This window comes from Astyanax mexicanus, chromosome 18 (genome assembly GCF_023375975.1).
Source record: "Astyanax mexicanus isolate ESR-SI-001 chromosome 18, AstMex3_surface, whole genome shotgun sequence".
Taxonomy (NCBI): Eukaryota; Metazoa; Chordata; class Actinopteri; order Characiformes; family Acestrorhamphidae; genus Astyanax; species Astyanax mexicanus.
Genome location: NC_064425.1, coordinates 2376634 through 2392225, shown reverse-complemented (window position 1 = coordinate 2392225; position 15592 = coordinate 2376634). Strand labels below are relative to the sequence as shown.

At 36.6% G+C, this 15592-nt stretch overlaps 1 protein-coding gene across 1 annotated transcript in view; it reads left to right on the top strand.

The window, feature by feature from the left end:
* Window positions 1-5381: 5381 nt before the first annotated feature.
* Window positions 5382-15592, top strand: part of oafa (OAF homolog a (Drosophila)) — a 43892-nt gene continuing 33681 nt past the window's right edge. Inside the window, exon 1 of the mRNA XM_007229389.4 lies at window positions 5382-6234. Within this exon, the coding sequence (XP_007229451.2) occupies window positions 6019-6234 (216 nt within the window). The 5' untranslated portion in view covers window positions 5382-6018. The remainder of the gene's footprint in view (window positions 6235-15592) is intronic.

Sequence of the window (15592 nt, the reverse complement as noted above, 5' to 3'; positions counted from 1 at the left end):
TATTTCTTAATGGAATTTAGGCAAGCCAGTTATCCCACCCACTAACTTGCAATATTCTTGACAATACGAGAGTAAGGGCATTCAGCTGATTCTTATCATTGCATTATTAGACTAATAAGCCAACTTTTCTTCAGTGACATGAAAACCTGAATTACACTGGGCTCCTGAAAAACTGTAGGGTCTTTTCTGTTTAGCAACATAGAAAGCTAAGCGCATAAGATGTGCACTTAACATTGTACAATGGTTTGTGATATATAATATACAGCTCTGGAAAAAAATGAAAAGAGCACTTCAGTTTCTGAATCAGTTCCTCTGATTTTGCTATTTATAGGTTTATGTTTGAGTAAAATGAACATTGTTGTTTTATTCTATAAACTACAGACAACATTTCTCCCAAATTACCGATAAAAATATTGTAATTTAGAGCATTTATTTACAGAAAATGAAAAATGGCTGAAAAAACAAAAAAGAGATGCAGAGCTTTCAGACCTCAAATAATGCAAAGAAAACAAGTTCATATTCATAAAGTTTTAAGAGTTCAGAAATCAATATTTGAAGGACAAATCTTGGCATCATGTTCTCCTCCTCCACCAGTCTTACACACTGCTTTTGGATAACTTTATGCTGCTTTACTCCTGGTGCAATAATTCAAACAGTTCAGTTTGGTGGTTTGATGGTTTGTGATCATCCATCTTCCTCTTGATTATTATATTCCAGAGGTTTTCAATTTGGTAAATTCAAATAAACCCATCATTTTTAAGTGTTTTTTTTTTTCAGAGCCGTATAAATGCTGAAAGCCTTGTGGTCAATAATTAATCAGCTCCTAACTGCATATACTGTTCATAATAATGTTCATATCAGTGAGTCGACTGCATATGATAATCTAGCCTTTCAAACACCTTCTCTGGAAGCGGTTAAGAGCAAAGTTAGCAGTATTGAGGCCAAAGAAGATAAGACTGGGAGAGAGTGGGTGAAGTGTGCTGGAAACAGAACAGTGTGGACTACATATACAGACTGTCTGAACTGTATTGAGAAATATGAGAAGAGAGGTAATAAAAATAACAGAGCAGATTGGGAAACGTCTGTGCTGAGCCACTCCAGCAGAGGGCTGATTTTTCCACCCGGCGCACAGCAGGTGTCGGACAGCCACTCTTTGTCCAACCGCAGACCAATAACTCAGCCCTTTTTATGGCGGGGGAAGCGTTTTAGTGGTTTAAGTATTGTGCCGTTGTAGAAAAGAGACTGCCCCAGGCAACACTGGTCCAATGGCGGGCACTGTTCTCTACATGTTTGAACACATATACATGTGTGTGTGTTTCTTTATGTGTCTGTGTGTGCAGTTTTATGCCTGGATTTTTTGAATGTCTGGTTAATCATGAACTTAGTGTATACAGCGAGACTAATCTGACCACAGGAAGACTACAGGAGAGTTATACACTAAGAGTATTGACTGTAGGAGCTTTGATATCCAAGTCATATCAGTATGTATGTAATACAGCAGCAAACAGTTTAATTGAACTTTTGATTACTGTATTTTTCACACTATCAATCAAACCATCTATTTTCTGGTCTGTATTTATACATAAGGGGCACTAGATTATAAGGCGCATTAAGCAACACTAGTAAAGAACAGGGGTGTCGCCATGTTTAATAATATAATGCTGCTCCAGCAATGCTAGCTGGGGATAGCAGCATGCTACAGTCCAATAATACTCGCCTCTGAATGGCGAAAGAGCTAGCACATCAGTGTGGTCAGTGGCCAATGATAATTCTGCTCCAGCAATGCTAGCCAGGGTTAGAAGCAGGCTACAATGCAATAATACTCACATTTGAATGAGAAAAGAGCTAGCACTTAGAGTGGTTAGCGGCTAATGCTAATGCTGCTCCAGCAGTGCTAGCCAGGGATAGCAGCAGACTACACTCAGATAATACTCACCTTTGAGTGGCGAAAGAGCTAGCACTTAAATGTTAGTTTTCTCTGGCAAATATAATTAAGAAAACTAACCTTTAAATCTACTCTAGAGGCATTTTTTCCAGCATTTTCTTCCTACCTTTGCTCGGACCTAGTGTGAGTACACCCTAAAGACTCTGCTTAAAAGACCGCCCACATGAGACTCATTATTTATTACTTATTTAATTCATCAAGTCATCTAACAATATGCTGAAACAATACACTGTTTAAAAGATTGAATGTTTGAAGAAGTGTAATCTTGTTATCAGAAACAGCAGCTTACAAGGTCTCCAAGGTTGGAGAGTGTTATTCATTATGCTAACAGCCGTCCTTGGCAGCATTTGAGCAACAGGGTTAAAGATGTGCTGCTAACAGATACAGTAGCTGGGCTCAAAAGGTTTTGAAGAAGCTTTGCTAACCAGTTGTATTGTTTTGGTCTGAGACGTTGGTGCTTTAGTGCAACATCTACTGGAAGTCAAAATCGAAGTGCCGTTAAAGTTTTATCTAAAAACCATATTTCTTCTATGCAAAAGCTTAACTAAAAAAAGAATTTACAGTATGTTACTTTTCGTCCCTGTTCAATGAAAAACAAGTGATTTAAAAACAAACACTTTACAGAAGAGAGAAAGAAACATTCTAAACTTTCAATGGAAGTCAATGTAAAATTAAAGTTGATTTAAGTTATTTCATTTTTAAGTATTTCCATTGGTTCGTTCATCAGGAAATTTTGGCACAGTGTAAAAGACAGTTTTTCTGTTGAAATGATGTGGTAAACTAAAAATCCACACAAATTGAGAGACTTGTTTTTCATTGCACAGCGACGCTGTGAAATACACCAAATAAAGTGGGTTCAGAACCTATGCATGTCATGCATGGTCTTCATCAGTCAGTTGGTCATGCATAGCATTGTAGAAGATGTTTACAGTGTTGTAATTTATATTTACAGCTGCAAGTGCAATTCTAAAATACAATTTATATGATAAATATAATGACAACACCACAGGAAAGGGGCTAAACGGTTGGCCTGGCACCACAGCTGGAAATACTTTGGGTTCACACACACCACAAAGCAGCAGCGTTTACCTGACCTTCTACCCTCCAATTTATCACCGTATTGACCAGAGTGCCGGGCCATCTGACACTGTTTGCTGAAGTTCAGTGTGTTTGTTCTTGACTCAAGTTAAGTTCTCCTCCTCCTCCTCCTCCTCCTCCTCCTCCTTCTTCCTCCTCCACACAGTTCCAGTGCTGAGGTCTCTCTCTGCGGTGGGCTTTGCTACCTGGGCCACCCAGTGAGAATCTGCTCACCTGGGAACAGGAGCACTCTGCAGTCTTAGCTGCTCTGCATCCTCCCATAGCGAGGTAATGCACAATTTAATAGGCCACTTTGATCACCCTAAACATCTCCAGATGTTGCTCTCTCAGTGTGTGGCACTTCCTCCCTCTCCTGCACTGTCAGGTTTCCTCCTGAGGGGATAATAAAAAGAAATTAAAGAATGACAAACAGCATAAACAGGTTAAAACCAAGTCTCTTCAACTTTATAACTTAACTAAATAACTATTTTAACCATATTTAATTCAAATTTAAAAAGAGTTTAAAAAGAGATATGAAACAGAGAAATGTATAATAAGTTATGTATAATAATAGTTATTGTTAGTCAAAAAAATTACAAGCAACAAAAACCTGATTGTTCATTTTTTGTTGCTTGTTTTTTCATTTATTTAGTCATTTAATTACATATTTAAATGTTAAATGTTTTCTTTTAAATGTGTATTGATTTAGTTATGTAAAACTATATTTAAAGTAATATGGTTACAATAAATAATGTGTAAGTGAATATATAATTTGTAATTTGTATACAAAGTATATATATATTTTTAGATTAAGTTACTATTGTAATGTATACAAGTAATTTCATTGTTAATTTCTGTTAAATATTTTGTGGTTATTACTAGGTATTTGTATTTAGTATTATTTATTTAGTTTTATTATTTTTTTTATTATTTTTTATATTATTTATGAATGTATTGTCATTATTATTACTAACATGTGAGTATTGTTTACATTTGTTCCACAGAAATATGTGTTTGCATTTCATTTACTACTTGTGTGTAAAAATTATACTAATTACCATGTATCAACAAATTAATGGTAGCTAATTAAGCTAGTTAGCTAACTAAGCTTCCAGGCTAACTTAGCTACCAAACTAAGCTACTATACTAAGCTAGCTAACTAAGCTAAGCTAACTAAGCTACCTACTTAACTAGGCTAACTAGCTACCTAAGCTAACTGCCTAATTAACTAAGCCAATTTGCTAGCTAACTTCCATAGGTTACAAACTAAGCTAGCTAAACCAACTACCTAACTAAGCTACCCAGCTAAGCTAACTAAGCTAAGCTACCTAGTTAACTAAGCTAGATAGCTAACCTAATTAAGCTACATTGTTAACTAACCTAGCTAGCTACCTAACTAGGTTGCATAGTTAACTAAGATAGCTAACTAAGCTAAGCTACCTAGTTAAATAGGCTAGCTAGCTACATATCCAAGCAACATTGTTAGCTAGCTAACAAAGCTACCTAGTTAAATAAGCTAACTAGCTAGCTAAGCTACCTAGCTACCTAAAATAAATGTAACTGCCAAATACTACTACTACTACTACTACTACTACTAATAATAATAATAATAACAATAACATTAATAATAATAATAATAATAATAATAATAATAATAATAATAATAATAATAATTTGTCATTGACATTTATCTTTACTTCTGTTGTATAGGTAGTATGTTAAGTACTTCATTTTTTAAACATATTAGAAATATTTATTAATCCTTACAGTTTTGTTTTTTTTACTTAATAGACATTATGGGCCATATTATTATTATTATTATTATTATTATTATTATTATTATTATTATTATTATTATTATTATTATTATTATTATATATTTTTATATACATTTCTGTTAAATATTTATTCGTTGTTACAGTTTTGTTTATTACTTAATTGAAGTATGAAGTCTATAATATCTATACAATAACAGTGAAATTTTATACGAATGAGTTATTTTGACCCATCTATGGAAGCTTGGGGTAGTAATACTAAAACTATAATTTTCAACATATATAAAATTAAAGGTAAAAATATGACGTGGCATTATATAAAGAACATGTTTGAAAATTCCTTTAATATGAAATACAGACAGTATTTTTTAATTATGAAGATATTGCAAGAAAATATTACTCCATCGAGTAATTTCAGACACACGTATGCATCTAAGGGTTAAGTAATAATAATGACAATACGAATACATATTAAATACATATACATATATTATATGTGGTGGTTTGTGGGGCTGTGTGAGGTGTGTGAGGTTTTGTGGGGGTCGCTGCGCCTTTAAGAGCCTCCAGCGCTGCCATGCCTCTGAAAGTTTGGAGGCCGGAGTTGAGAGCTGAGAGCTGAGCTGCACTTTGGATCATGAAGGAAGTGACGGATCTCGGTGAGCGAGGGAGCAGAATAAAGGAGTGAAGGAGGAGAGAAGAACAGAAAGTAAAGCCGAGGTGTCGTGTTGGGTGTGTGTGTGTGTGTGTGAGAGTGTGTGTGGGTGTGAGAAGCTCAGCATGTTGAATGGAAGTGAGTGTTGTTGTGTGTGTGTGTACGAGCCTCCAATAACAGCAGCAGCAGCTACTACTATTACTACTACTACTACTGCTCCAATCTCAGCGAGCACTCCTCTTCCTCCTCCTCCTCTTTCTCTTTCTCTCACCCTGCTGAGAGTGACCAGCTCACCCTCCACTCCTCCTCCTCCTCCTCCTCCTCCTCCTCCTCACCACCTCCACCACCACCTCCAGAGAATGACTGATCTTCACTCTGTTCACTCTCAGACTCGAGAACATGGGAGGAGAAGCTGTGAGACACACCAGCAGTGTGTTTGAGTGAGTCTGGAACCTGATTGGAATGGACTCTGGAGGACCTTCTTCATCATCATCAGGATGATTATGTGTGTTTACTGTGCACCCCTCTGCTTTTGAAGCTTCTGGAAGCCTGTGTGAGTCTGGTCTGGTATGTTGGTGTCAGCTGGACCTCCTCTACTGCTGCTACTGCTGCTCTGTGTCCTGGTCACCCTCTCACACTGCTCAGAACTGAAGGTGCGGGTCAGGCTGGCTGATGGACACATTACAGAAGAGGTGCTGGAGGCGGACAATGAGCAGGACTCAGTCACACTGGAGTTCAAGCAGGCTGATGGCACTCTCATAACCTTTGTGGCTGATTTTAAGCAGGTAAGGGCGAAGAAGTGAAGCTCTGAAGGTGAACGAACTGATTCTGAACTGAGATTTTGAGTTAGGGCTGCATGGTGGTGTTGGGGAGAAAAGCTGACATTGCAATAATTTTATATTTTGTAAAAAAAACAAAAACAAAACAGGAATAACAAGTAATTCTAGTTTTATTGTCAATACTGCATGTGTACAGGACATAGAGGGAATTGAAATTGCATTACTCTCCTTCCCAAAGTTACAACAACTACAGCTAAATAAGATTATACATATAAAATAATGAGAGACACTTAATGTACAATACAACAAGGTCACAGATGTAGATTTGTGTGAGACACAAGACAATAGTGCCATAGTGATTGATGGAGGGGGGGACTAAAGAGAGATTGACAATACCAGTATAAACTGGTATAAAATTTACAGTATAATAAAATATCAACATATTGACCACCTCTTATAAGATAATATTAATAATACAAAAGATTGTATTAAAATAAATGATACTGGTCAATTATCACATTTATCTGGTAGTAAAATAGTGATATTGTATCATATCGTATCACAATATTTTATATTACACTATATTTCCAAAATAAAACTTTACAGGAAAGAGAAAAAACTTTCTAAACTTTCAATAAGAAGTCAATGTAAAACATTTCTCAATTATTTCTATTGGTCCAATCATCAATAAATGTTGGCATAGTGTAAGGGACAGTTTGTCTGTTCAAATTATGTAGTAAACTAAAAATCGCCAAAATGGAGTTACTTGTTTTTCATTGAATTTATTTTATTTTGATTTTTAAATATACAATATATATATATATAAACAGCTTCTGGTAAATGTGTCATGGAAAAAGAGTGCCACGAAAAGAACAGAATGAAATCAAGTGATAAAATGTGTGCATGTGGTCAGTTTTATTGCTATTATACTTGCTGCTCGAGCCACAACCTCTAGTGTAAATAGTGCTGTTTTTTCGCACACATGTTTTGAGAGAGGGATTGAGTGAATGGCTTTGTGGAAATGGTATTAGATTTCAGTAGCAGAGTTCAGAGCCAGGCTGTGATTTGAGCACGTCTCGTGGATTACTTCATATTCGCTCATAGCTGGAACGTTTTACAGTCTGTTGTGGTCCAGTGACTAAAAGTTTTGTCCACGTAATCAGTTTTAGCTGTGTTTCAGTGTCTGCTGTATCTGCTGTAGCCAGTTGACTGAATCCTGTCACTGAATGTGTAATAATGTGAATCCAGACATTCTGCTGGTTTGAAATCTGTATTTAATGGATCTTCTGAAGCTGAAGTTGATTATACATACTCAACTATCTTGATTACCACCTTTTTTAGTTGATATTAAGTTAAAGCCCATGTTTATGTAGGTTATATACAGCTATATTCAGCTATATGGCTGAAATAACAAAAAATGATGCAGAGCTTTCAGACTTTTATGAAGTTTTAAGAGTTCAGAAATCAATATTTGGTGGAATAACCCTGGTTATTAATTACAGTTTTCATGCATCTTGACATCATGTTCTCCTCCACCAGTCTTACACACTGCTTTTGGATAACTTTATGCTGCTTTACTCCTGGTGCAAAAATACAAGCAGTTCAGTTTGGTGGTTTGATAGTTTGTGATCATTCATCTTCCTCTTGATTATATTTCAGAGGATTTTAATTTGGTAAAATCAAAGAAACTCATCATTTTTGAGTGCTCTCTTATTTATTTCCATTTCCATTTTTCCAGAACTGAATGTGATATTGATGAACAATAGTATTGTGCTTGGGGAAATCCACTGTGGGTAAACCCCCAATTTGACTAAATGACTGTAATACAGGTTGAGCTACTAAGTTTCTACACAAAACACCGTCATGGGAAAATGTATCTTATCCAAACCGGTTTCTATTGTTTATTTGAATTTAAAGGTCAAAGTTAAGAACAGATTAATCATGTTTAAGCAACAATACACGAGAGAGAGAGAGAGTGCTACAATGTGTAATATTGGCACTGATGTGCCGAGCACAAACCCTCGAGTGTATTATTGTGATTATACCACAGTTCCATTATCGCTGTTTATTGAAAGATTTTAAAGACTCATAGAGGAGGAGTAAATTGGATCTGTTTGGTTATAAACACTCCGTCAGTTAGCATACTTCCATTGCCTCTGTTTGAAGCTGTGCTGTTTGGCTTGTAAGCGCTGCATCGTTGCTAGGTTACCTGTATGTGGTGGAGTAATACATGGAGAACTTCGGTTACAGTGCATTACCGGCTGATAACGGAACTCATAGAACACCTCTCAGCCAATTACATTGCAGGGTTGGAACTGGTTTAATTGTCAGTAAACCACACCAGTTTGATGAAAGCTATTATAGTTCAGTATTAAACCATAAATAATTTTACTTATACAAAATTAGAATAACTTTAGAAACAAGGGAGGCACTAAAAATGAAACTTTTACTAAAATTGAAAAAAAAAAAAAACTTTCGGCTAAAGGCAGAATAGTAAACACAGTTATTATTTTTATTTTTTTGCAGAATTTGCAGCTTATCTCTTAATAACTAAGTTTTGATATGTCTGCTTGTTTTAATTTAAAATCATTTCACATTGCACCTGGAGTAAAGTTAATAATAAAGTTATCCAAAAGCAGTGTGTAAGACTGGTGGAAGAGAACATGATGCCAAGATGCATGATTAAAAACTGTGATTAAAAACCAAGGTTAATACACCAAATATCGATTTCTGAACTTTTAAAGCTTAAAAAATATAAATATTTTCTTTGCATTATTTGAGGTCTGACAGCTTTGCATCTTTTTTTTTTCATTTTCTGCAAATAAATGCTCTAAATGACAGTATAGTTATTTTACTTAAACACATACCTACAAATAGCAACATCAGAGAAACTGATTCAGAAACTGATTCAGAAACTGATTCAGCAGAGCCCCCTTTTTATGAATGGTCTACACCGATCACAGCTTTCATCTGGATGGGGAAAAAGTGAGTTAAAATGCTGTGATTAACTGACTTCTTGGATTTTGGATCCGTATTTTTAACGATTTAATGGCTCTTTTGAGAAGCAGTCTAGGAAAAACAAATCGAGCGTGTCTTGCTGTCTCTTTCTCTCCTGCTTCATCCTGCTTCAAAGCCTCCTCTCCAGATCTGAGCGACGATTCTTAATCGTATGTGAATCATTACTTTCATTCTTGCATTCCTAGAAACCTAACTCACTCTGTCAGCACACTGGGATTGTTAGACTGACGCTGTCTAGGCTGGGGCTTTGATTGCACATGGCAGGGTTCTTGCAGGACTCTTGCTTTCCTCTTTTTTTTATCAGTTCCACGCTGAGGCCTGTCTCCATTCCTCGCACATGTGTTTCTCATCTCCCTGATGCAGTATCGCCAGGATTTATGGAAAGTTGAATTAACTATGACTTCCAGCTGCCTTCCTGGATTTATTGTTTGCTGCTCTGCGAACGCTTTTTACTTTGGTGCCAGAAGATAGGCTTTCATGCAGACAGATAGTACGGCGTGTAGTTATGTGACTCACTTCACCAGCCTTGGCTGGCGCTTTTGTGTGAACTTGCATGGAAACTTCCCTTGATTTGATCTCATGGTATATGTTGAATTAATCACTGACTGTCAGTCAAAAATGAGAGAATTACGATGCAGGCTGTCTCTGAGAGAAAGAGCTCTTTCATTCACTACGTTTCAGATGGGTGAGATGAAGTAATCCTATCACCACTCATAAAATCAGTCAGATACTGTAATTTATATCATATTTAGTCTTTTAGGCCTTTGAAGTAAAATACAACGATGGGAATTTGGGAAACGTAAAGCAGTATTTCAGAGCAGTGCTTTTAGCTGGCACCGCTGTGATCTTTTAAGGACTTTGTCCAGTGGGATAGTCATTAACCAGGGAAACAGCATTATAGGCTTCAGTTGGCATGATCTGTTTTGTCAAGCACAATCCTGCTTCATGGATCATCTTTACAAGATTAGGAAATTTCCTCTTGAGACCCTTAAACAGAATGCGGGAATCTGTTTTGTCTCAGCAGGAGGGCATAGCTGGGGTCTGCACTCGGCTCAGGGCCAAGTGGGGTTGGAACCAAGTCAAGGAACCAGTCGTATCTGTGCTAAATGGGGCTTTTAGCCTCTGTGTTCCAGTTAGATTGGTTTAAAAGAAAAAACAAAAAAACTTGTGGGTCTGGAAGAGTTCACAGATGTTAGGACTGCATGTCATTGGTTTGTTTAGAAACAGGGATTTCTAGTTAAGTCTAGCTCTGGATTTAACCTGGTTATTTTCCATTTAATGGAGAGAGTCTCAATTTTGCTGTCCATACACTACACGACTTTGAAAAGACTCTAAAAAAAGATTTTTATGCCAGGTTTACAATGTTGTTGTGCTGTTTACACTACACGACTGGTTGTGCTGTAATCGAGAGTCCTTCAGTTGTAGAGATTTTCACACTACATGACTGATCGGTGACACAGGGTTCACCAGTTACACAATTTCTACGTTTTTACGTTTATCACAAGAACACACCAGAACTGAACACACATGAGAACTAGCACTGATGCCGTACCAGAGAAACTCTATAGAGGAGAATACGCACTTAAAGTGAGTCCAACATCCTCATATGAAACAACTGAGTAAAATCAGAGTTTATAAATGTCTGATATTGTTTTGAACTCCAGTTATAAACCTTTTGAACATGCTCTATCTGTATCTCCAGAACCAGCTAACCAACCAATCAGCTCACAGTAGCAGCAATGCTAGTGCTTTACATTGTAAACTAAAATATACAGGCAACTGTCTTTGCTTTTTTGATAAAATAAACTATTCTACTTTCTAAAATTAAAAGACATACTTAGAACAAGCAGTTCATTATTATTTTTAATTGAAAGTTTTTATCTTTTAGCTCCGTTCACCCCATTCATAGAGGACTCACTCAAAGGGCTCCCTATAGAGTTATTTCATGATCTAACGGGGGACAGAACATGGTCAGACTCTTCATAAACAGCTCTAATGTGTTTTGGACCCTTGGTTCTCTCTCTCTCTCTCTTTCTCTCTCTTTCTGTGATCCAATTGGCTATAGGTGGCCGCTGCTCTATACTCCAAGTCGACGACTGAGTCAGATATTAAACATGTTAAATATGTGCCAGGTGTCTGTGACTGTATATATATTTTAAATAGTTGATATGCATGGAAAGGGGAAGTCACGCCAAGCAGCTTCCTGTTGTAGGCCTGCTCCAACACTGCTCCTGGATGTGTGAGGTAATTGGGATCCATCAAAACAAAGACAAAAGATATGTGTATGAGAAAACATGGCGATGATCACACGCAGTTACAAGGACGTGCGATGTGCTGTGCTGTAAAGGCAGGAGGAGTGTGAAAGCTCACGCTAGCATTGTTTTAGATCAGCTCTTTTATCTTCTTTTTCATCGTTCCTTTCCCTCTTCTTCTTCTCCTCGCTCTACCCTTCGGCTGTTTTAATATCTATGCTGCCTTCAAAGTACAAGCAGTTATGAAGAAAAAACTAGCCCACACACTTAGTGGTGATGAATGTGAATTGATTTATTTTGCCTCACACCCACTGCTGTCTAAGGAGGAGAACATGGTGGTTGGCTTTTTGTGGATCTCCCCATTGGGATATCCTTGACCCGCTTGGCAGAGTCCCATCCCTTCTTCTTCTCTCTCTCTCTCTCTCTCTCTCTCTCTCTCTCTGTCTCTCTCTGAAACCGCATACAGTATCTCCCAGTAACCTTGGCCATGGTGCTGGAAACTTGGCCATTTGTAACTATGAATTTAACACTGGAATATGTATTATTTTATGTATTATTTTGTAGCTACCCGGTGCTTTTTGTGCTTTTTTTTCCCTAATTCCTAAGAATCGTAAGCCTTTTTCTCGTTGACATGTCAGTGCCGCTGGTTTGGAAGACTGTGGGTTGGTTATGCATGCTTTTTTTAAAAAACATTTTTGAATGATTTTTAAGGTTTGTGAGAGACCTGTTGCATCATTTTCCAGCATTTTTAAGACTCAAAAACTCATGCAATACAAAAAGCATGCAATACTGAAAATCACTGTGCACTTGCAGTAGAGATTTAACCTTTTTGAACATTTAAAAATATAAAAGCCAAAAAGATTCTTTGGAAAAGTGCCATGGACGAAACTTTTAACCCTTGTGTGGTGTTCATACTTTTGTTACTCGTTTACTTTGTTACTTGTATTTAATTCAGCAAAATTAAGCAATTTTACATTAAAATGCTTTACACATGCTCGCTTCATATTTGCCCTTTACCTGTCTTATGTTACATTTCTTTCAAAAAGTGCTACTCTTTTTTTTTTTTTATTCGTTTTTTAATAAAATGTAAAAGAAAATGAATTTAACTCAAGATATGAGTAGAAAATTTGTTTAGTTTCAAATTCACAAATGAATTAATGTTTATTAGCCCTTGGCCAAACATACTGTATGTAATATAAATGTGTGTGTGTGTGGGGGGGGTGTACAGTGTGTGTTTATTGAAAATGTGTTTTGATATATGTTTTTCACAAAAAATTAGCCAATGCCAATGAGTTTGAGTTAGAAAAATATTTTTTTTAGTATCATTTGATGAAAAATGAAAACGGGTCCCACAGACCCGAACACCACACAAGGGTTAAATTGAATTCATGGTTCTTTTAAAGGGCCCATATTTTGGTATTATAGTTTTAGGTTCATTAATTTAATAATTTGTGTGGGATTTTTTGTCTTTTAAAACAAAAAACCTTTGGAAAAAAGACTGAATAAACTGCTTTTTTTTTGGCTTGAATATGTAACACACATACAGTTCATTTCCACTCACAGTAATTTCAGCGCTTTTAGCCTCTATTTAGGAGAGTACAGCCATGCCAGAGGAGCTGCTTCAGCACCTGCCCATTGACTTCTGTTAGAAGTTAGAAGTGTGTTTGGAGGTTTTAAAAGGGTTTTTATGGTCTTTTACTAAGTACAGGGAACTCTCAGGAAAGTATGTGTCTGTGGTATGCTTGAGATGTACTCTAAAATTGTTTTTCTTGTTTCTAAAGAACCATCTGTTAAAAGTTTCTTAAAGGAGAACTCTGTGTGAAATGGACTCTGGGTGTATTAAAACGTGATAAAAAGTACTTACCTTTGTTGAATATCTCACCTCTGTTTTCTGTTCTCTGAAAGTCACTGTTTTCACGTCCCATAGAGCATGAATAGTAAAACTTTTTGAGCAATGTTTAATAAGTAATTTGTTTTTGGTTCTTTCCATTCTAATATCAACAGTAACCAGATATTTTTCTCAGCAACAGCTGGAATTCATTCATTCGTTTCCAAGTAATTCATTTTGCAATCTGCCTAACAATCCTACCTATTCGTTCGTGCTCGAGATTTATCTACGCTATGGGATGTAAACAGTGGCTTTTAATAAACTTATTTTGCAGTTTTAAAGTTCTAAATGTCTCGTTTTAAATGTCAGGGCTTTCTGGATTCCACCAATGAAGTGTAGAACTACTTTGAGCCTGATTAATGGTGTAAAAAGTGATTTAAGCGATTTATCTGCAGGGGCAAAATATGCCCCGACTCATTTATTCTAAAAGTCTGTTTGGGCAAAGTGCACAAAATACGGGATCTCAGAAAGCTGCAGGAGAGCAGAGGTGGGCTTTTCAACAAAGTTAAGTACTCTTTATCACGTTATAATCCACCCAAAGTCCATTTTACACTGGATTTCTCCTTTTATATGAACCAACAACAGTTCTGCTTTGACTTTACTCCAAAACATGATGGGAGGCTGTGAGGCACCATCTTGTGGACCGTCTAATGGACTAGTAATGGTAGTTTGTCATCAAAACATCAACAAGAATTGAAAAAACAGGCTTTTTCAAACTGTTAACTATGCAAATCTTGAAAATGTGAGATTACACAGTTGCAGAAGCCAGTACATTATCTATGGATTTGCGTAGGGTGGAAGTGATGCTAATCCAAAAACAGGTTGTGCAAAGCCTGAAGTTTGGATTTCAGTGTCAGCAGTTGGGAAATAAAATAAAAATAACAGTATATAAGGTCAAGATGGAAAAAATAAGAAGCCCTAGCTCTAAGGTACTCTTAAGGCCCACATATGTAATATTTCCAATAAATAGAAATAGTATTTTACTCAAGACATCATATATAGTAATATTACATCTGCTAAACAATTTATCATCTGTGCACAATATTATAATCATGTATATAATATTGTAATTGCAAAATACCCTGAAATATTTTTATATTGTTTTAGAGCCATAAGGGACACCGGGGTACAACTTTTTGGCTGTTTGTAGTAAGTGTGGGTGATAATATCATATTAATATAATATTTCATAGTATTACATGGTATTTCAAGAATAAACTACTGCAACAAACTGAAAAGTTTATTTTATAGTTGCATAAGATATGATATAGTACACCCTTAACTTAGATATTAAAAAAAAAAAATACAAGAATTGCACCAGGAGTAAAGCAGCATAAAGTTATCCAAAAGCAGTGTGTAAGACTGGTGGAGGAGAACATGATGCCAAGATGCATGAAAAAAACTGTGACTTAAAACCAGGATTATTCCACCAAATATTTATTTCTGAACTCATCTGATTTTTTTTTTTATTTCAGACATTTCTAATTTTCTGCAAATAAATGCTCAAAATGAGAATATTTTTATTTGGAATTTGGGAGAAATGTTGTCTGTAGTTTATAGAATAAAACAACAATGTTCATTTTACTCAAACATAAACCTATAAATAGCAAAATCAGAGAAACTGATTCAGAAACTGAAGTGGTCTCTTAGTTTTTTTTTTAAGAGTTGTATATTGCTATTTCTCTTAAAATATTGTTGACTTCCTCCAACTGTAGATTAACCCAGTTGTAATAGTTTGGCACATGGCATGACTCGGGACTTTCCTTCACTATTGTTCTTTCACTGTTGACCGTGTATCTGTAGAAGAGGGTGGTGGGTTATCTGTGAAGGCTCGTGTGTGAGCATATCTTCACGGGCTGCGTTCCACAGTCCTGCTCTTGTTTGGGAACAGGAAACGTGGGCCGTGGCGTAACCGTCACATTCATCAGTAAACCCCTACACAAACATGTTTACTGCCTGAGTGGCTGATGTTTCCCGGTCTGAATTACAGAGTTTGGGTCACTTGCAGGAACTTGTTGTGGCTTTTCTATGCTGGTGGCACCTCTTCCGGGCAGCGCGCCGTGTGCTTTAGGTGCCATCCAGGTGTGTGTACCTGGACTTTGGCAGTCGGGCTTGTTTGTGTAGCGTAGCGTGGTGTGGGAATGGCGGGGCTTTAGCTGCAGGCACTGGCAGTTGCTCTTTTACCTCCAGTCATTGTCACGGCGGTG